The sequence below is a fragment of the Leptonychotes weddellii genome, chromosome 4 (genome assembly GCF_054177405.1).
Source record: "Leptonychotes weddellii isolate Sample4059 chromosome 4, ASM5417740v2, whole genome shotgun sequence".
Taxonomy (NCBI): Eukaryota; Metazoa; Chordata; class Mammalia; order Carnivora; family Phocidae; genus Leptonychotes; species Leptonychotes weddellii.
The window spans coordinates 147962449-147984683 of NC_138372.1; the positions used below are offsets into that span (position 1 = coordinate 147962449).

Sequence of the window (22235 nt, forward strand, 5' to 3'; positions counted from 1 at the left end):
AGAGCTACCATATGATCCAGCAGTTGCACTACTGGGTATTTATCCCAAAGATAGAAATGTAGAGATCAGAAGGGGTGAATGCACCCCAATGTTTATAGCAGCAGTGTCCACAATAGCCAAACTGTGGAAAGAGCCAAGATGTCCATCAACAGATGAATGGATAAAGATGTGGTGTATATATATACAATGGAATATTATGCAGCCATCAAAAGGAATGAAATCTTGCCATTTGCAATGACGTGGATGGAACTGGAGGGTATTATGTTGAGCGAAATAAGTCAAACAGAGAAAGACATGTATCATATGACCTCACTGATATGAGGAATTCTTAATCTCAGGAAACAAACTGAGTTTGTTTCTGTTTTTTACCACTGAATATTTTTCATATATGGTGTTTATTATGTTGAGGTATGTTCCCTCTAAACCTACTTTGTTGAAAGTTTTTATCATGAGCAGATGTTGAATTTTGTTGCTTTTTCTGTACCTACTGAGATGATCCTATGATTCTTCCCTTTCATTCTGCTAGTGTGATATCATCACATTGATTGATCTGTCTATGTTTCACCATCCTTGCATCCCAGGGATAAATCCAATCTGGTCATGGTGAATGATCCCATTAATGTGCTGCAGAATTTGGTGTGTAAGTATTTCATTGAGAATTTTTTCATCTATATTCACTGGGGATATTGACCTATAATAGTTTTCTTTTCTACTAGTGTCCTTTTCTGTTTTGGCATTAGGATGTTTATGGCCTCATAAAATGAAGTTGGGTATGTCTCCTTCTTCAATTTTTTGGAAGAGTTTGAGAAACACCAGTGTTAATTCTTCTTTAAATGTTTGGCAAAATTCACCAGTAAAGCCATCTAATTCCAAGCTTTTGTTGTTGTTGGGAGATTTTTAATTAATGATTCAATCTCCTTATTAAAATAAGTCTATTTAGATGTTCTATTTCTTCCTCATTCAGTCTTGGTAAGTTGTATGTTTCTTAGAATTTTCTATTTCTTCTAGGTCTTCTGGTTCATTGGCATATAATTGTTCATAGTAAGTAGTTTCTTATGATCCTTTGAATTTCTTTATTATCAATTGTAATGTCTCCTTTTTCAGTAATAATTTTTTTTTGGTTTTGGTCCTCTCTCTTTTCTTACCTTGGTTAGTCTAGCTGAGGGCTTGCCGGTTTTGTTTATCTTTTCAAAGAACTAAATCCTAGTTTGGTTAGTCTTTTCTATGATTTTTCTGTTTTCTATTTTATTTATTTCTGCTCTCATCTTTATTATTTCCTTTCTTCTTCTAACTTTGGGCTAACTTTGCTCTTCTTTTTCTAGTTCCTTAAGGTGGAGGGTTTGGTTGTATATTTGGGATCTTTCTTGATTCTTCATGTAGGCATTTATTGCAAGAACTTCCCTCTTAGAACTGTTTTTGCTGTATCTCATAAGTTCTGGAATGTTGTTTCCCAGTTTTGTTTTTCTCACAAAACTTTTTAATTCATCCTGTAACTTTTTTTTTAAGATTTTATTTATTTATTTGACAGAGAGAGAGAGTGAGAGAGAGAGAGAGAGAGAGCACAAGCAGGGGGTGCAGCAGAGGGAGAGGGAGAAGAAGGCTCTCTGCCAAGCACGGAGCCCATTGCGGGGCTTGATCTCAGGACCCTGGGATCATGACCTGAGCCAAAGGCAGATGCTTAACCAACTGAGCCACCCAGGTTCCCTTCCTCCTGTAACTTCTTATTTAATTAATTGGTTGTTAAGGAGAGTGTTGTTTAATTTCCATGTGTTTGTGAATTTTCCATTTTTCTCATCATCGATTTCTAGTTTTGTGTCATTGTGGTCAGCAAAGACATCTGGCATTATTTCAATCCTCTTGAATTTGCTAAGACTCATTTTGTGGCCTAACATATGGTCTATCCTGGAAAATATTCCATATTCACTTAAGTATATGTATTCTTCATTGGCTAGAATGTTCTGTATATGTCTGTTAGGTCCATTTGCTCTACAGTGTTGTTAAATCCACTGTTTCCTTATTGATTCTCTGTCTGGTTGCTGTATCCATTGTTAAGAATGGGATTTTAAAGTCTCTATTATTGTATTACTATTTATGTCTCCTTTGAGCTATGTTACTTTTTGCTTTATATATATTTAGGTAGTCCAATTTGTAAATATTTACAATTGTTATATATTCTTTATGTACTGAGTCATTTATCATCAATGTTTGTTTTTAAGGTTAAGTGAGTCTCAGGGAGCATACTGTTGGCTCTTGTTTGTTTTTATCTGTTCAACCATTTCTATGACTTATAATTGAAGAACTTAATCCATTTACATTTAATATAATTATGGATAGGTAAGGACTTACTATTGTTATTTTGTTAATTGTTTTCTGGTTGTTTTGTAGATCTATTGTTCCTTGTTTCTTATCCTGCTGTCTTTTTTGGTGTGTTCTGATGTATTTTGGTATCTACATGCTCTGACTTCTTGATCATGCTCTTTTGTGTAATTACTGCAGGATTTCCCCTTTTGGTTATCATGAGGCTTACACAGAATATCTAAAACTTATAATACCTTATTTTAAACAATAACAATTTACCTTCAAAACTTCAATAGAATTCATAAACTTTACACTTTTACTACCCCCCCTCACATTTTAGGTTAATGCTGTTACAATTTATAGGTTTTTTTAAATTATTATTATGTAACTAATACCAGATTTTTCCAATGATGCTTATTTTTTAAACTTTTAAACTAAAGTTTTAAGTGAATTATGCACCACTGTTACCATATTGCAGAATCTATGACCATACATTTAACATTACCACTGAGATTATTACCTTTATATATATAACTACTACTTTAACATTTTTTTCATTAATTCCTCTGATCACATAACCTAATAGTAGGACTTCAGACTCACCATAAAACTAAATGACTTACAGGCAGCAGTTGTTAACGCAGAAATATTCTTGTTTGCACATAATCAATATTTTTATAATTACTGAGGAAATTATAAGAAACTCCTTGGAGAAGTAAGATATCTTATGGGACATGCTATGATTTGCCTACCATTTTGTGTGCTAATATCCAAGGTGAGACTCTTAACAGCTGTGTTTTGAAATCCTAAAAGTCTTTTTTCTAATTTGAAATGTCTATGGAGCATAACAGGCTTTCAAATGGAAAAATGCTGCCAAAAAGATACAGAAACTGCCAGCGATTTTTATGCTGAAAAATAAATTAAAATTTTAAATGTCTCTTAAAATGATAACCAAATGTCTGGGAAGGCTCAGCTTCTGGAACCTTACCTTACACAGACTTTCCTTCTGCAGGAAAGGCCTTGTCTGATGCCTTCCCTTTAAAGAGATGTCACTAGACAGGGACAGAAATTTGCCTCCTCTTTGAGAACAAAGAAAAATTTTGGCTCCAAAATTTGGGTTTTTATTTTGATAATTAAAACACTGGTATAGCTTAGTAATGAAACAGCAGGGTTCATGCTTCTCATCTGGTAATATTAAAACACTACTATTTTCGGGCGCCTGGGTGGCTCAGTTGGTTAAGCGACTGCCTTCGGCTCAGGTCATGATCCTGGAGTCCCTGGATCGAGTCCCACGTCGGGCTCCCTGCTCGGCAGGGAGTCTGCTTCTCCCTCTGACCCTCCCCCCTCTCATGTACTCTCTCTCAAATAAATAAATAAAATCTTTAAAAAAAAAAAAAAAAACTATTTTCAAGAAAAGCTGACTAACATGATATAAATCCATCACACTTTTGAATGTGGACCCACCTTCATCTGTTCTCCTAAAATGAGCTTTCTAAATATGCTAATATATTCACTTGTATGTTTTACTTTGGTAATTGCAAAGAGATCATTAATAAATAGGAGCTCCCAGAAGTGTTCCATCTATCCCCACAAAAATCTTCTAAAGAATAGCCTACACCTGTGGCACTTCCTTCCTTATGACACAGCAATTCCCTATTGTTTTGATAATTTTTTTTTTAATTTTATTTTTAAGTAGTCTCTACACCCAGTGTGGGGCTTGAACTCACAACCCCGAGATCAAGAGTCGTACACTCTTCTGAGCCAGCCAGTCACTCCTCCTAATATTGTGTACTCTGACTTTTTGCATCATCTCTTAAGTTACCAATGACTTCTCCATCCCTAAATTAATTTTCTCTGTTCTCATTTCCCTCAACTCTTCTGTCACCATTATTACCTCTTTTTTGAATCTAGTAGCTAAGGAATATCTTGGTTTCTCTGAATCTAGTCATTCTACAACCTATTTTTCACTCTTTTCTTGAATCCATACTCCTCCCATTCCCTAAAAAATAAGCTTTGCTCCATGTTCCTTCTTCAAAACTCTCCTCTTCTACTATATATTCTGCTTTAGGAATATCCTTACCTCTTGAAGGCTTCAATAATCATGACTTTCCTTTTTTTTAGGTCTTTATCATTTTCATTCTTCAGAGATTTGGATCTTTATTTTTACTTTTAAGAAACAGAACTAGTCTTTCCTCTAAAACAAGCATACATTATTACAAGTGAAAGAATATGGAATTTGGAATTCAATGAACTTAATTTTAAATCCTGTTATTCTTTTTACTTGACATGGAGAAGCTATTTATTCTCTCCAAAGATCTGTTTCCTCTTTAATAAAAATAGAATGACATCAAATTATACTGCTATAGCAAAGGACTAGATATCTAACAGTTATAAAATTGCCTGGTAAAGTACCCAGGCTAAAGTGGAGCTCAATAAATGCCTGGATACCTTTCTCCTCCTAATTTTAGTATGATTTTTCAAATGCATTCAGATTTTAAAATCTTTATCTTTTCCCAAATCCTGCAACCCTTTGATTCTACTTCTTCAATTTCATTAATTGATTCCTTTCAATTCTCATTGTCTCCATCTTACTTTACATCCTTAAAATTTCTCATCTGGACAATTGCAATGGTTTCCTATTCTATTACAAGATGTATTAAACTTAGCTTTCAGGTAAAGATTTTTATTGCATAGCTACTGCTATATTACCCTCAATCAAAAAACGTGTATCTCCAGGGTGCCTGGGTGGCTCAGTCAGTTAAGTGTCCTACTCTTGATTTTGACTCAGGTCATGATCTCTGGGTCATGAGATCAAGTTCCATGTTGGAGCTAGGGATTCAGACTCCAGCATGGAGACTGCTTGGGATTCAGTCTCTCTCTCTCCCCTCCCTAAACCCCAACATGCGTTCTCTCTCTCTCTCTAAAAGAAAAAAAATATTGAATCTCTTCATAGCTCATGGAATTAAGAAGGGATATAATATCAATTATTACACACAGAAATACCATAGCTTAAAAGCACTTTCACAACTATTATTTTGTTGCTCATTAAAACATTATATGTGTTGGGGTGCCTGGGTGGCTCAGTCAGTTAAGTGTCCGACTCGGTTTTGGCTCAGGTCATGGTCTCAGAGTCCTGAGATCAAGTCCCGCATCGAGCTCCATAATGAGGTGTCTGCTTGTCCCTCTTCTCCCTCTGTTCCTTCCCCCCACCCTCAGTCTCTCACTCTCTCGCTCTCTCAAATACATAAATAAAAAATCTTTTTAATAAACTATACATGGTATATTCCTATTTTGCTAATGAGTAAACCTGTATACCAGAAGTTTGTGCACTTAGCCGTAATAAGGTAGGCCTGAACCCAGAGCTTATAGCTTGCAATTTGGTGCTCTTTTCCTTTTGTTTATACATTTGCATTCTAGCATTTAAGTTCCTTCTTAATACAGTCCAAACCTAACTTTCTGACATTATATTTCCAATTCTGCCATATTGTGTTACAGAATGCTAGACATGCCTCTTACAGAAAATAGATCATTTTAGTTGTGTGAAGTGTATTTTTAAAAAGAGATTTTAAAAAAAGCTACTATTCTCTTAAAATAACCAGTTGCTTAAGGCAAACTGTTTTTCCAAATGCCTCTACCCTTTATCAGCTCAGCAATACAGCACATGCTATTCTCTCTTTCTAGAATGTGATTCTGCCAATCTTTTCCTATAAGAATCCTATCCATTCTTCAAATGGATTTTCATATTCCTTATTTTCCTGTAATTTATATCCATGTTCTCTTGGCTCATATGACTTGAATGATATTCACTTGTGTGCTTTCTCATATCACCATACTGGAATTTATTCTATTTCTTGAAGGCAGATACCATCTTATCATTTTTTTCATCACCAACCCAAAAATAGTTTAGATGCCTAAGAAAAGATTGCTGAGTAAACCTACACGGCAACCTTCCTCTCATATTATGTTTTGAGACTAATGCAACTAAGACTTGTACTGTTGTCCATGTGGAAAGATGTTTCTGGCATCTTTGAGAAGATTTTTAAAAGACATTATCCAGGTCTGAAAACAAGAGTATGGAAGCATAAATGTTCTATTGTTGCTTGGAGCCCAGATTGCTCAGAACAATATTACCATATTAAAACTAGCTCCTATAAAAAAGTGTATTTTAAGTTGTATAAATATGTAGAAGAAGTAGTGGGGCTAGAGTTTTAAAAGTTACTTCAATTGTGTTATCTAAGCTAATAGGATATTTAGAAAAATGTGATTTATAAAAATACTCAACATGGGGCGCCTGGGTGGCTCAGTTGGTTAAGCGACTGCCTTCGGCTCAGGTCATGATCCTGGAGTCCTGGGATCGAGTCCCACATCGGGCTCCCTGCTCAGCAGGGAGTCTGCTTCTCCCTCTGATCCTCCCCCTCTCATGCTCTCTGTCTCCCATTCTCTCTCTCAGATAAATAAATAAAATCTTAAAAAAAAAATACTCAACATGGGTAGGCTGTGTAAAAAATAAATAACACAAATAATAAGACTTAGCACTTACACTGTGCGTACTTTCTGAGAACTTAGCACTTATCTGTACTTTGTCTACTTTATTCTCATGGTCTCCTCATTACTGGCGGGGAAAAACAAGTTGTTTTTGCAATGTTATGGTAAAAACACTAAAAAGAAAAGGTGATGCAAGAAATAGAGGCCACAAATAATTTAAATTATGGTAATCTTTCACTGAAATACAGTTTAAAATATATATGTTTAGAAATACATTAAAATATTCCAACTAGAAAATAATTTTTGATGAATAAAACTATTTATAGATAAGGCAAGTATCTTGGCTTAAGCAATGTGGGAATACTTGATGTATACTAATTCCAAATCTATAAAAATGAGATTATTTCATGTATTTTGTTCTACATATTATTAAATATTTTTTGAAAAATTTATAATAAAATGAAATATTAAGAATACTTTCTAGTGTCATTATTAACGATAAAAAAACACATAAAAGCAAAATTCAATGTCAGATCTGTCAGATTTTCTCATGTTGCATTTGAATATTCAGATTTAGTACTCTATAACTTCCGTAGTAAAATACTGTTTATTGAGTATATGTGATTTTTTAAAAATAAAATTCCATTATTATAATGGAAATGCTATATGACCTAGGCAAAGTGGAGCAACTGAACTGACCTAAATATGAGATGGATTATAAAATGAAGTAAAGTGAGAATAAGAGAAAAAATAAGAAACAAAACACAAGAAGAGATGTCTGAATAATAAGCTTTTTTGTTTAAACAATATGGATAACATAAGAGACAGGCAAGAAATTTGGGGTAGGAGAAAGAAGGAAAAGATCTATCAAATCACTGATAAACCAAATGTAGAAACAGAAGAAAGGACTTACATGTGCTGCAGACTACACTATCCTTTTCTTTATAAAAGGCTCTTTTTAGAATTATTAACTATTCTCAATTGCATTCCTCCATAGTCAACCCATAAGGAAGTTCTGTTGACCCTATTTCCAAAGATATTCTATGCCCAATACTCCATTTCAATTAAAACCTTCCTTGAGAGTTTTGGTTCAAGACCGTGAACTAGGAAGATGCTGAACTCACCTCCTCCCAAGGACGCACTGAGTCTACATATGGAACAATTTCCTCTTTACATATGGAACAATTTCCTCTTTAAAAAAAAACAACAAACCTAAAGGCTGGCTAAGTGACCACTACACATCAGGCAAACAAGAAGAAATTCACATCAAAGAGGATATGAGAAGTTGGGACACAATCTCACAATAAATCCTACCCCTAGTGCAGCAACTCACACCTGGGAAGAAACAAAACCCAGAGCTTATCCCTGAGGATTAAAGATTGAACTTCACATCAGGCACCCCATTTTTAACACATGCACTTGAGCGATGAGGCCCTCCAAAACATCTAACTTTGAAAACCAATGGGGCTTGCACCCTGAGACCTGCAAGACTGTAGCTCTTAAAGTTTGCAAGTGCCGATTCACCTGCTCCAAGGCCCAGGTCAGAGGCAGCTACTGGTGACCAGACTTAAAGTGAAAAAGGCTCACTTGCTTTATTAAAGTATCAGCCTGAAGAGCAGGCATCTAATTTAACACATACATCTAGGAATTTGCTGGAATACCCTCCTGGATGGAGATTGGCAGGGGCCATCTTCACACTCTCCTTTTGCTGTGCTCCAGAGCACTAGTATTTCTCAGAAGGGAGCTTTTACAGGCATCTGGCACCCTGACTTTTGTGGTTATCATCCAGGGAAATACCTCTTAACCGAATGGCTCTGGAGGCTAAGGGAGCTTGCATTTCTGGTCCAACGAGACTCTAAGGGTGCCACTCAGAAAGAAGTTTACACCATCTGGCATCTGTGACCCCTATATTGTGACTGCTGCCAGGGGACATCTCTACATTGCCTGGCTCTTATGGCCAGTGGGACTTACATTTGTGGGTCCCACAGGACTACAACCAATGGAGAAAGTGTTCCTAAACAGCTACCACCCCAAGGCACAGCAAGAGACAATAGAAACAGGTCTTTCTGTGAAGCAGGCCAATTAGCTAACCATCATGACTAGGAACTGAGGGGCTTGATGTTAATTAAACACACATTTGGGTCCTTTCCAGAAACTTTGGAGGTCAGATATGATCTTTGCACTCACCCTCTGCCATGCTCCAGGGCACTAGAGTCTCCTGAAGGGGAGCTTTACATACATTTAGTGCCCTGTTTTTCTGTTTGTTTGTTTGTTTGGTGTCTGGGTTTTTGTGGTTACCGCTAAGGGTACACTCCTTGATTGCCTGGCTCTCTGGTGGCTAAGGCAGAGGGTGGTTTCATTACTGGGTCCACAGGATTGTGGCAATCAGAGAAACATTTCTTGGCAGGCTACCACCCCAGGCACTGTGCAAACTGTGGACTGAGGCACAACCCCTAATCTTTCTATAAAGGAGTCCTCTTTACCTTTTCTGGAGCTATGGCCTGAGGGGAGGGCTTTGGGTTTGACCCACATCTGCTGGTCTGTGGAACTGCTCTCAGAGAACACAGGCTATGGACATGATCTTGATAAAATACCCTCAACAAAGCAGGTATAAAGGAAGCATACCTCAACATAATAAAAGCCATACACGACAAGCCCGCAACCAATATGACATTCAACAGTGAAGAGTTGAGTGTTTCCTCTAGGATTAGGAACAAGACAAGGATGCCCACACTTGCCACTTCTATTTATCATCATATTGGAAGTCCTAGCCAGAGCAATTAGGCAAAAAAAGATATAAAGGGCATAGAAATTGAAAGGAAGAAGTAAAACTTTCACTATTTGCAGATGGCATAAAATCATATATAGAAAACCCTAAATATGGCATTAACAAACTGTTCGACTAATAAATTCAGGAATTTTGTAGGATACACTAATAACAAACTATCAGAAAGAAAAATAGAGAAAACAATCCCATTTACAACTGCATCAAAAAATAGTTAGAAATAAATTTAACCAAGGATGTGAAAGACCTGTATATTGAAAACTACCAGACATTGATGAAAGAAAACAGACTATAAAACTGCCTCCAATATTCTTCTGCTTTATGTAATTTGATGATAGCTATTACCTATCTGAAGTGTCTCTTCATGCGATTTCAATTTTTTTCAACCTTTGTCACTCCAATGAAATCACTCTTATCTATAATATTCATGCTGTCAAATTTAAGAGACAGTCTTCCATCCTCTCATTCTCAGTTTTTCAATAGCATTTAACAGTCCTCACCCTCTTTTCAAGAACTTCCTTCTTTTGTTTCACTCCTATTCTTCTCACCACTCATGAGCATGGTTTGATAGCTCCTTGTATTCCATCATATCATCAAATAACATAGATCTTTGGGACTAGGTCATAGATTGTCTCATCTTTCTATAAAGTCTAAATGATGTCATCTATCATGCTGCTTTAATATTCTTTATAATATCTACATGCTGATGGTCCCTGACTATCTCTGAATTTCAAATACGTTCAACTACAAACTTAACATATCTGTGTGGAAATCTCTAAGTCATTTAAAGTTTAAAATCTCAAAAGTGAATTCTTCATTTTTCTCCTCAAAACTCTGGACTTCCACACTTTTATTCTCTCTTACAGAAGCTTGTTTTTTTATTATTATATATATTTTTTTATTTCACAGTACTGTCCTAAATTTTAATTACAAATGCATGTGACATTTAACTGTCTTTTCTGCCATTAAATTCTAAGAACTATGGGGACCATGTACTATGTCTGCTTTTGTGTGTTTTATTATTTCCTAGTACAGGACCAGGAACATAATAGGCAAATAATACATGTAGATAATGAATACATAAATGTTCACTGGATTTCTCTTCATCTCTCTAACACATTCTAATTATCCTCTAAGACCTAGCTCAATGTTAACTTCCTATGACCCTTTCTCCTAGCTTCCAAAAATGCCATACCTCCTCTGTGTGTTTGTAACATTTCACACATTCTTAAATTATAATGATTATGTTTTAGTCTGTGAGCTTCTTTTTTTTTAAAGATTTGAGAGAGAAAGAACACAAGTGGGAGGGAGGGGAAGATGGAGAGAGAGAATCTCAAGCAGACTGCCCGCTGAGTGTGGAGCCCAACATGGGGCTGACCCTGAGATCATGACCTGGGCTGAAATCAAGACTCAGACACTCAACTGTTTGAGCAACCCGGGGTCCCCTGACTGTGAGCTTCTTGATGCCTAATATCTATCATGGTGCTTGCAATATGATTACAAAATAATCTTATAATTGGAAGCCATAACACCTGAAAGTAATTAAACTCACCATATTAAGTCTATTTCCAATAAAGCCATATAGTTTTGTAAAAAGTGGGACCAAGTAAATATTCATAATGATTATTCTGTAATTCACATCATACTGTAATAGCTACCAGCATTAACTGAATACTTACTTTGTCTCAAGCTCTATAATTATTACATGCATACATCAGTTTATTTCCTTAACTCTATGAAACAGTACTATTCTCATTTTTAGATCTCAGGAAATAAACTCTTGGAGAACACAAGTAGTGTATGGCAAGAATGGCATTTCAATGAAGTTTGTTGACTTCAAAGCATAATGTAATTTAGTGAATAAATGGTCAGATTTTGGAATCAGGAAGTAATAAGTTCAAATTTCAGTTCCATCATATTATTACCTGGTTAAACAGAGCTTTAGTCTCATTTGTAAAGTGGGAATAAAATAATAAATACCATATATTTTATAATAAATTAAAAAGACATAAAAAACACATAGTAAATTGCTTATCACTTTGTAGTCTACAAAATATCACTTTTAATTATTGAAGCTGAGAGATTTAGTTGATTTTTAATAAAGTCAATTTATTAAGATCAGAGTTTGACTAGATCTCAGATCTTTTAAATTTCTCTCTAGTGTTTTTCTTCAAACATTTTCATATACATTAATTATGGGGTTGGTTAAATAAAGTTCTGTAACTTTTTTTAGAAAATTACAATTGTATTTATGTTGAAATCACACTATTTTTTCTTCCTGTCCATGTATAGCAAAATGTAACTTTAAGTCATCTTGAAATATCCATGGGGATAAAATTCCCATAGGTCTCTATTCTAAGAACTATCTACCCCCCCACCCCCTCCCACAGGATATTCTTTAGTCCTTTATAAAAATAATAAAAAGAAGTAATAATTATAAATGTGTGGTAGGTGTATAATCATTATCAATAATTTTATAAAAAATTATGTATCATGGATACTTTGTAAAAACAAGTATTTGTGAATGTTAGTTACATTATCAGTTAATACTTTAAAGCATTTTTTATATCTTTTATTTATGAAATGCTATAAGAAGGTCTACTAAAATTTCAAGATTTTTAAAAAATATTGTTTGATAGTTATTCAAATTAATGCCTACCACAGTATACTACATGCATTCTCTTGGTTGTTAGTAAACTTAATTTTGAATTAATAAAATAAATACTAATTTCAAGATGGAGATATATTCAGTTATGTCTACTTCTGAAAAATACTTATAAAATATTTCTATAACATTCGCAGGAAGGTTTCACAGGCTGTACCTCATTTGAAACTCACCACTAGATATGCTAAATTTGATTTACATGTTATAGAACAGGAAACTCAGGCAGATAGGATTCAGTTACTTACTTGAGATCAGATAACTATTAAGCAGAATTTGAATTCTAACTCATGTCTTTCAAATCCAAAGCCCATGATTTTTCACTTACTATATGGCAAGAAATAGATTGTTTAAACTCCAGAGAAGTATCCTAATAAAATTGGTATGTTATTTAAACACTTTAAACTAATGAAATAGTTAACAAATAAATAAAATCTAGCTGCCATTGTTTTAAATCACCCAGTCTTCATTCTCCATATTGTTAGTTACTTTTAAATTTTAAGTTAAAATAAACTTTGACAAAATAATGAAATAGCAATACAAAATATTACCTAAAATCTGATCCAACTCTCTTCCCATTTTCTGGTTCTCCTGGATCTGGGCATAGATTGGAAGCTGTTTTAATACCTCCCTCATTTACTGTAACAACAGGAAAAAAAAAAAGAATCAAAACATGATTAGAAAATCAAGAAAAATGTTAATTGAAAAATGTACATAAAATATATTCTTACATTTTTTATAATCACTATAGTTTAAATGTAGAAAGATTAAATATAATTTTATAACCCAGTAACAAAGACAAAGCATTTTTGCTATTAGTGGACCTGTTAAGTTTGATATTCATCTTCAGTGACATACTATTCTGAATATTAACACTTTGACAGTTAACACTTTATTTTTAATTACTACCAAATTGTGAAATCCCTGGAAATGCATTCCCAGGGTATCAGTGCCAGAGTTTCCATTAATTATTGGCAGTAAAGCAGTTATAACCAGTTATGACAGTATCATTTGGGTACCTATTATTTTTAAAGTTCCAATAGAAAAACAAGACCCTATGGGAAAAGTTTAAGATTGTTAGCACTTCCTGTTTGGCATATAATGAAGCAGTGTGCTCTACCAATGTTAAAGTAAAACTATGGTTCCTATTACCACACATGTCAGTGAATTATGATATAATGCTGAAAACCAAAATAATGGCTTTTCCCTGTAGCAATAGATATGATTATGTTTTCCTTGCCATCATACACATTTTCAGCAGTTTCTCCAGGACACTCAATTAATGAAAGATTCATTAATATTTTCAATGAATGTGATCACAGTGGGTAACTAAATCCCCAAGATAGGTATCTTAATGGGAACCTGATCGTTCTGATTTATGTGAGTGATATTATTTCATAAATTCAGTCTCTTAATGAACTAGAGAATAACTGTTATTTTGCTCTTCATTAACTTATCTGCTTTTTGAGAAAAGAATAGAACCTGAGCAGAGATTCCACAGAGGAAAAAAAATCTAAACTTTGTAATGTTTCTCAACCTACACTGTGGATCTGAGCCACTTGTGGAACTTTCTTTAAAAAATGAAGATGTGTGTTTCTACGCCTAGATATTCTGACACAATTACTCTAGGGCAGGACCCTGAGCATCAGTTTTGTGTTTATTTTGTTTTTCAGTAACCCTTTAGGTGATTCTAAGGTAAAGTCAATGTTGAGAACTGCTGGATCTCTGCATCATTTAGTTCAGATTGATCAATATGTTCAAAATGACTTATCAGATAACAAAGTAATTATCAGATAATGTCCCAATAGTCATAATTCTGGTAAAATCATATTTTCAATTAGATATGAAATTTTGCATTTGTGCCCTTCATTCTTTTAAAATCACTTTCCTAAATATCCCCAACCAATATCCTTATTTACAACTTTATTACATATTCACCAATCTCTGCAAAATATATGATAGTTTCACTTTTCTTGGTCTGATGACTTGCTACTTCATTCCTCTTTACCTTTCTGGGTTGTTTTGTTTGGTTTTGGTTTTGGCCCATTCTCTTACTTTTGACTACTCTTTTACTTTATGGTGGAAAAATTCAAAGGCATTGGCCTACAGTTCCTTATATTTTATATTTCCCTCATGGCTTGAAGAAATTACCTCTTTGCTAACAAGTTCCAATATATCGTTTTGTCATTTTTTTCCAAGCTCCATTCCTGCTCCTTCAGTGATCTACTACTAGGTAATCCCACCAAAATTCCCATTGCTATCTGAGGTGCATGCTCAGATCCAATGTAATCAATGATCACTGATGCTTTTGTGCACCCCATTATCGTTCACCTCCAATCCATCTTGAGTCCTAGAGGAGGACTAAACTTCCTCAAACACCGTTTTTATTACTGTACAAATCTCCCATGATTCAAGATTTCTACTGTATCAGTTGTATTTCCCACTAGTCCATAACTCAAGTCCAACGTGTTCTTCATTGTTCTGCAGTTTTACTCGTAAGACATGCTCACCCCTGCTTTATTTGTACTTCCTCCTATCTCAATGTTTTCCCTTTCTTCCTCCTTAGCTATCAAAATTCTAACTAATTTTCAAGACTCAGTCCAAGTCCCACTTTCTGCAAAATACAATCTCTAATTTTACCACAGTATTCTAATCCCTGTTATATAACAGGGGAAATTTTATATTTAGTTTTGAAATTCTTTATCATATTATAAATTAGTAGTTTCACATTCCTTAGTCATATATACAAAGAGATTATATACTTGATAAAGATAAGAGAAAAACATAATATACCCACAATGCCTAGGTAGGGCTTAATAACCTCTCAGTAAATATACCCTAGTCATTTGATTAACAATAATACCTGGTATATTGTTTTCAATGAATCAAGTACTTTCTATGGGAAGCACTCTCTTTCCTTTTAAAATGGCTTTTGAAAATGTTGTAGTTTATGTCGTTTAAATGTGATTTTTTGATATGGTTTAGAGATAAAGAAGTAGCATGATTTGAGCTTACCTACTTTATTACAATGTATAACACAGATTATAGGTTAATATAAAAGTGATCTGTGAATACATTATTAGAAAAGAAAAATAATAAAAATTCATTTTTTCCCATTTCATCATCATTATTACCTCAAAGAGTAAACCTGTGGTTATGAATTTTAATAATAGCTAACGCTTAGCACGGTACTATGTGTCAGGAACTATTCTACGTTCTTTACATGTATCGACTTCATAACATTCTAAAAGGAGCTACTATTATTATATACTTCCTACAGGTGCAGAAACTAAGTCATGAAGAGGTTAAAAATGTTTCCAAAGTCATACTGTTAGTGCCTTAGTCTAGGTTTAAACCTTGGCAGACTGATTCAAAAAATTCTACTCTTGAACCCTAGCTCTCCATCCTGTCCAGAAAGCTCAGCAAGGCAAAATGACATCACTAATTACAATTCAACACTCTTAACCAAATGTTTTATCTTAAAATGCAGAGCATATCTATAATTTTTACCATTTTCAATTAATTCTAGTCCTTATGGTTTTAATTGTTAAGTTATTTTTTGTCTATTTGGAAGTGTCCTTTAAACCACTGTTTTTGGATATCTTCAATAGGGGAAAGACTTTCTGATTTAAAATGTAAAGAGAAGGGGAGAACTTCTGCATGATACATGTATTTAATATTCTTTGAAAATATTTAAAATTTAAAAATAAAGAACAAAGTGTGTAATATCTTATTTCTCTGAAATATGAATATTTCATAACTTCCCATAGCTAGTGATACCAAGACATTCAAATGAAGTTAGTAGTATTCATTCAATAGTTTCCTTCACTACATAAGGATAGATAAGCAATTGGACAGATTTATCACTTGAATAGTTGAATAGTAACCTGCAGAGTTGTTAGAACATGAGTGTTCTTTAAGTGTTTAATTACATGGACTGAGTGCTACCTCTTGAAAAGATCATCACTATGGGGAATACTGTTTTTGCTCTGATCTCTAAGGATATTTATTATGCCCATTATTATCATTAATGCAACATGAGTTCTTTGCCCCACACAAAAGTGGATAAAAGAAGGGAGGTACAGGATTTTAAAAAACAAATGAATTGTAATTTCTTATAACCCTGAAGTTACGGGCTTATGGGTTTATTTATATGGGTTTATAAATATGGTACAGGAATCTTAATTAATTTACCATATTATTACATGTTCTAGCTTGAAAACATAAACTTAATCAACAGAAAGATATAATAAGTATGCATCAGGAAATAGTCATCTTTTACATGTATCAACTCATTTAATCTTCACAACAATCTTAAGGGTAGTTTATAATAAGCACGTTTTCTGAGGTTTCTGATTGTATACAGCACATAATTTACTCCATAAATAAAGGCAAGTAGATTCTGGAAAGAATTCTCCACATTACCTCACCCAGCTGGTTACATTGCCACCTTTCTTAGACTCTTTTATATTAGATTTTAAATTTTTATTCCACCTTATGAAATACAGTGTTTTGGATCTTGTTCTGAATCCAAACATCATGGATGTTGACAGAGTGTTATTTTATACTACATATTCTACAAAGAATTGCCTCTTAACTCATCTAGCTTCCCAATAAAATATTGGATCCTTGCCATCTGGGACTGTATTTTATTCCCTTTTTTACTTTCTTTGTCTAGCATGGTATTGGCTTGGAGAAGTAGCTCAAATAGAATCAAAGAATGAATGAATAACATGAAATGAATGAAAGTACGGATTTGGAGATAAAATAAAATTGAAAAAAATACATTATGGGAAGCTCACAGTTTCTTCATAATTCTACCTTAATATTCTAGAAGACCCTAGTAGAAAAGTTGGCAAGACTACTAGTTCACTAATTTCAACATTTTAAAATATTTTTAAAAATGTTTTTATCTTTAAAACTTAAAAAAAATCTACTTTTTCCCCTTTATTGACAAATCTATACTTTTTGATGAAAAACAAGGGATGAATAGAGGCTTTTAGAGGTCAGGTATTAAAGCTGGAAAAAGAATCGAAATTAGCATTTAAACAACCAAATGCTCCCCATGAACACTGATGCAGCTTCCTGGATCTCCTCTCTCTCTCTCTTTTTTTTTTTTATTACTGTGTTGCTTCCTGGATCTCTTATTAATTTGTTTCCTAGTTAAACTTTAAAGGTGCTACTGTGGGAAGATATGCTTTGGCAACGTGTCTTGTCCTCGCTTATGCTCACTTCTGGCAGTTCCAGTAACAGAACTGACTGTATTTTTCAAAAAAATACAAGGTTTGGTTTGTTTTTTGTTTTTTCATTTGAAAGGTTTGTATAAGAATTCTATCCTTTTAAAATTATTTGGCCCTGCATTGAATAAATGATATCAGAGGGGGGAAGACTCAAATTCTTACTTGTTAATAAATAATAATGATAAATATTAAAATATAACCTTTTCTATAAACAACCAGAGAGAATGTACTTTTGAAACTATGATATTTGAAAAAAGATGTAGTGAAATGAAATTTAATATAATGCTGATTTGTTATTTTGTGACTATAAGAAATTGGCAATACATAATTTGTTTTTGAGATTATTTATATTAAAAAATAAAAATAAAAAAGCACAAGAATATTTTTCATCTTTTACATAAGATGTAATGGATAAATGCAAATTATGTTTTAAAATATGAAATAAATTAACATTTTTGCTTCATGTTTAACTTCTTTTGCCTCGTTAACTTTTTTCCTGACAATTTAAAATCAAATATTCTTTAAATAAAATATTTTTAAAAGAATTAGGCTTTTTGCCTACCAGATACACTGTTATGTCTAAATTCCTTTCTTGCTCACCTCCCATAACCCCTAGGCAAGAGCAACGAAAATAATATGTCCACTAAAGCAAAATACCAAATATAGAGAGTTACATACATTCTAATGCCTTGATAAATCTTAGCTATTTTAGTATAAATAGCCTGAATTTCCCAGGACATCTGAAAACTCGAAGCATGTAGCATATAAAATGACATTTATATAGCCAAATGAGCCAAAGGGTGAACCAGCATAGTTTATAATTCTATAAACTTAGAGTTCCAAAATAAATATATTGTCTAGACAAAACATTAGAAAAAAAGGTAGTAAACCTAATATTTAAGTCTGCAAAGATATAACTTTTACTTCATATTTACATGATGAAATTTGGTATGCCAGGATAGTCTTCTGGCAAAATTTTTCTGTTTATATTTTCTTTTATAGGAAGAATGTCCTTCCAAAATGTATCAAGTAATTTATATATGAGAAATTTATTTTCCCTAAACACAGACAGATATGTTTTTAACACCCAAAATATAACAAGAAATCATAATTATACAGCTAAGTACTTTGAAATGAACTGTTTAGGGCTTTGCAAAAGATGACCTAATTTGATCAATGATTTCCTACTGATATCTGCTATTTTTGGCTTAGTATTTTCAAATCTAACAAAATGTAAAATCACATTTTAAAAGTATGACACTTTAAAATGTTTGATAACATATAGGCTCTGAGGTTTTTTTTTTGACAATTGATGTAATTGCTCAATTTCTGACATTTACCATTATATATACAAGTCAATAAACATGAAGATAAAATCCTTTTCTGATATAACTATAATGAATAATCTTTGTTAAAGAAATAGCTATAAACTCATTTTATCAGATTATTTGGAATTGAATAAAAATAATAATGCTAGAAATATATTCCTGTTAAAAAATAATATATGCTATATTTATTAATCTTATTTACTATCAATATATCATTTTAGAAGTCAGATGTTGGGTCATTAATGGTTTCTTTCCAAATTTATTAAATATGCAAATAATGAACAATAGGGTAGAAAATTCCTACAAACTGCTATTGATTTATAACACAAATACAAGTAGCATAGCTCTCCTAAAAATTTTATTATATGTTTACAATAGTATATATGAATGCTCTAATTCAGTGATTCTTAATTTGAGATTCAAGGATGAACTTCAGATGATCTATAAAATCCTGAGTATTAAGCAAAATTGTGTACTGGGGCAGCATATAAATGTGTATATTTCAGGCCATTTTGTGATTTTTCAAGAGAAAACAAAAATTAATTCTATAGTTAATAATTAATTTACAAAAGACTTGACTTAAAGGGTATGGATAATTCAAATTGAGAATATATTTTTTCTTAAATAAAAAATTGCTATAAAAGGAAATTTTTTCCTTAGAAAAGTAACTATGTTGAATAAAAATTCCTGTAAGAAATTGCCAATTTAAGAAATTTCACTCATTTTTTTTTATCTTACATCCTAGAATTATAAAACTAGAATGCTATCCAACATACTAGCCCAAAGAGAATTTTTCCACCTCTCATCTTGGGAGTTTACCACAGTAATCCATTAACTCAATATACATTCAAATACAAGAAAATATTGAATAATAATCATGCATGTTATATAGATATTAATGCAGTTAATTTGGTAAATACACAAACATTTTTATAAAACACACACAAACAACACAGACACCACAAACTTCACTCTTGCACTAGAGAAAGTAACAAAAAAGGAGTACACTCACAGATAGAAAACTTGTTGCTGTTGTCTTTCCCTGGAAACAATTTAAATCCTCTAGATTTAAAATCTATGGCCTTTTTCACTAGTTAAGAAAACAAACAAAAACATGTATCAGGATATACAATTTTAAAATAAAATTCAAGTTAACAAATTTTGTTAGCATTGAATTACGCAAGTTAAAGAAACTGCTTTCTTAAGCCTGATGTAGATACCCAGAAGAAAATAAAAAAGATAATACAGCAATATAATCACTAAGTAGTAAAATACCAAGCAGTAGTGAAGGATTTTAAGTGTTCTATAGGGAGAATCCTGCATATATGTGTGGATATGTTTTTAAATATTATGCAAGTTTTTATATGAGAGCAAAACATTAACACTTTATATAACTTGAGTTCATGAAGTTTTATGGAAAAATTAAACTAGAAAAATAAAAATACTGAGACATTATAAAAGTGGGAAGAATTTAATGAACTAGGTTCTTAAACTAATATAATTTTTTAGGTAATTTAGCCGAAGTGAAATATTAGGACACACTTAAGAAAATGGTATTGGAAAAACTTAATATATATTTTAGTATTTCTGCCAATAACTATTTATTTTCAAAGTCATAGCTTTTGAAATGATGGTCTATAAAATTTATAAAAGTGAATTACAACTATTTGGGTTTCACCTAAAATAACTTGCTATTGTTTTTGATATTATGATATTGAAAGTATCATAAGAGGCTGGTGTATTTCATTGTGCACTGTATTAAAATAGATATGACTGTATTTACCTAAAAGGTAAATATAAATTCAATGAAGTAACTGAAATATTTTTTAAAACAATTTTCAAGTATTTTAGATAAAGGAAGAGAGTATAAATTATTGGATTAACTACAGTTGCTATGTACTTTTTTTTTTTTTAAAGATTTTATTTATTTATCTGAGAGAATGGGAGACAGAGAGCATGAGAGAGGAAGGGTCAGAGGGAGAAGCAGACCCCCTGCTGAGCAGGGAGCCTGATGTAGGACTTGATCCTGGGACTCCAGAATCATGACCTGAGCCGAAGGCAGTTGCTTAACCAACTGAGCCACCCAGGCGCCCGCTATGTACTTTTTAAAAGTGATAAACAATAATGACACCAAGTGAAATAAAGGAAATCTATTTAATTGAAACCCCACTAATTAAAAAAAGTTATGCAACCTGATCTCATGAGACATTTAAATATCAATTATTTTCTTTTAAAAACCAGCATGAATAATAATGCAAGGGATATACTTAACTTCTTCAATTATAATTTAGAAATTTTTACATATTGATTTTTATAAGATTTACAGTCTAGGGATTACATTAGGCAGTTAGGTTTTGTTCAGGCCATGAATTGGGAAAAAGCAATACTGATTTTTGTTAGATAGCTTAAAATGATCATTTCATTAATTCTTACTTGCTATTTTACCCACGTAGTTCATATCACGGGTATTTTATTAGTTTTGAAACATTTTATGTGATTTGTTTCTTATTAATACCTCAAAAGTAGAAGGGTGAGACAGGGTCTTATGATTTACTAGAATATATAGTTATGGACTATTATACTTACTACGTTTAAAAAAGGAAGGAAATGACCGTTGGAGCAGGATTTAAGAGACCCGATTCTTAGCAATTATTATTTGTGTGATTTTGAACAAGAATCTGTCTTTTGACCTCGGGCTTTTCTCTTAAAATAAGAGGCTAGGACTAGATGACAGCTCAGTCTCTTGATAGCTCTGAGATTCTTTATCAGGAAAAGAAAGACCACCTTTGAAAATTGTGCTTTCTTCTCTTCCACATCTCCCTCCCCATGGTAAGCCAGAGTTCAATTCTACTGCAGTATTCAACTGCTCTAAATTTAGTTCTGCCACTTTGTGAATTTTCCTGTTTTCCTTAAGTTCTTCTTAATAAAATATACATTTTATATTTTGAGGCAAAGTTCTGGATAATCTCAATCCAAACGTGAATTATAAATAGGAATTCTACCTCTACTTTCCTCTGCACTATAACATGTGACTTCAACTATTACAGATGAGCCTGAAGATTTCATGGTAGCTTTAGCATAAATCTGGAATTCTTTAAAGAATAAAGAAAAAATTGTAAACCCAAAGGCCAAAATTGAAGAAGAAAAGGCCAGAAGGTCAAAAAGAGCTCAATTCTATAACGTGTACCTGGGAATAAAGAATGTTGAAAACTACAGAGGGGTGTGTGTGTGTGTGTGTGTGTGTGTGTAAAGGTTTATGTAAGTTGCTTGCATTTAGACTTGTTTATGTGGTTGAGTGAAATCAGTAACAATACCTAGCTCAAAAAGCATCACCTCAGACCAAAGAGTTTTAAATATTTTCCTGGTTCTAAAAGGACCCAGTTTTATTATTATTATTATTTACTCTTTTAAGCATCTGTTTTTCAATTTCAATTGAA

The 22235-nt window shown here is 32.9% G+C and overlaps 1 protein-coding gene across 2 annotated transcripts in view; it reads right to left on the minus strand.

Moving 5' to 3' along the window:
• The window catches only part of CSMD3 (CUB and Sushi multiple domains 3), a 1160890-nt gene that overhangs the window by 667335 nt on the left and 471320 nt on the right, over window positions 1-22235 (minus strand). Inside the window, exons 8-9 of one of the 2 annotated variants that reach the window (XM_081816412.1) lie at window positions 19811-19888; window positions 12782-12869 (exon numbers count right to left, since the gene is read on the minus strand). In XM_081816412.1, coding sequence (XP_081672538.1) covers window positions 12782-12869; window positions 19811-19888 — 166 coding nt within the window. The remainder of the gene's footprint in view (window positions 1-12781; window positions 12870-19810; window positions 19889-22235) is intronic. The other variant, XM_081816413.1, reaches the window with a different exon arrangement.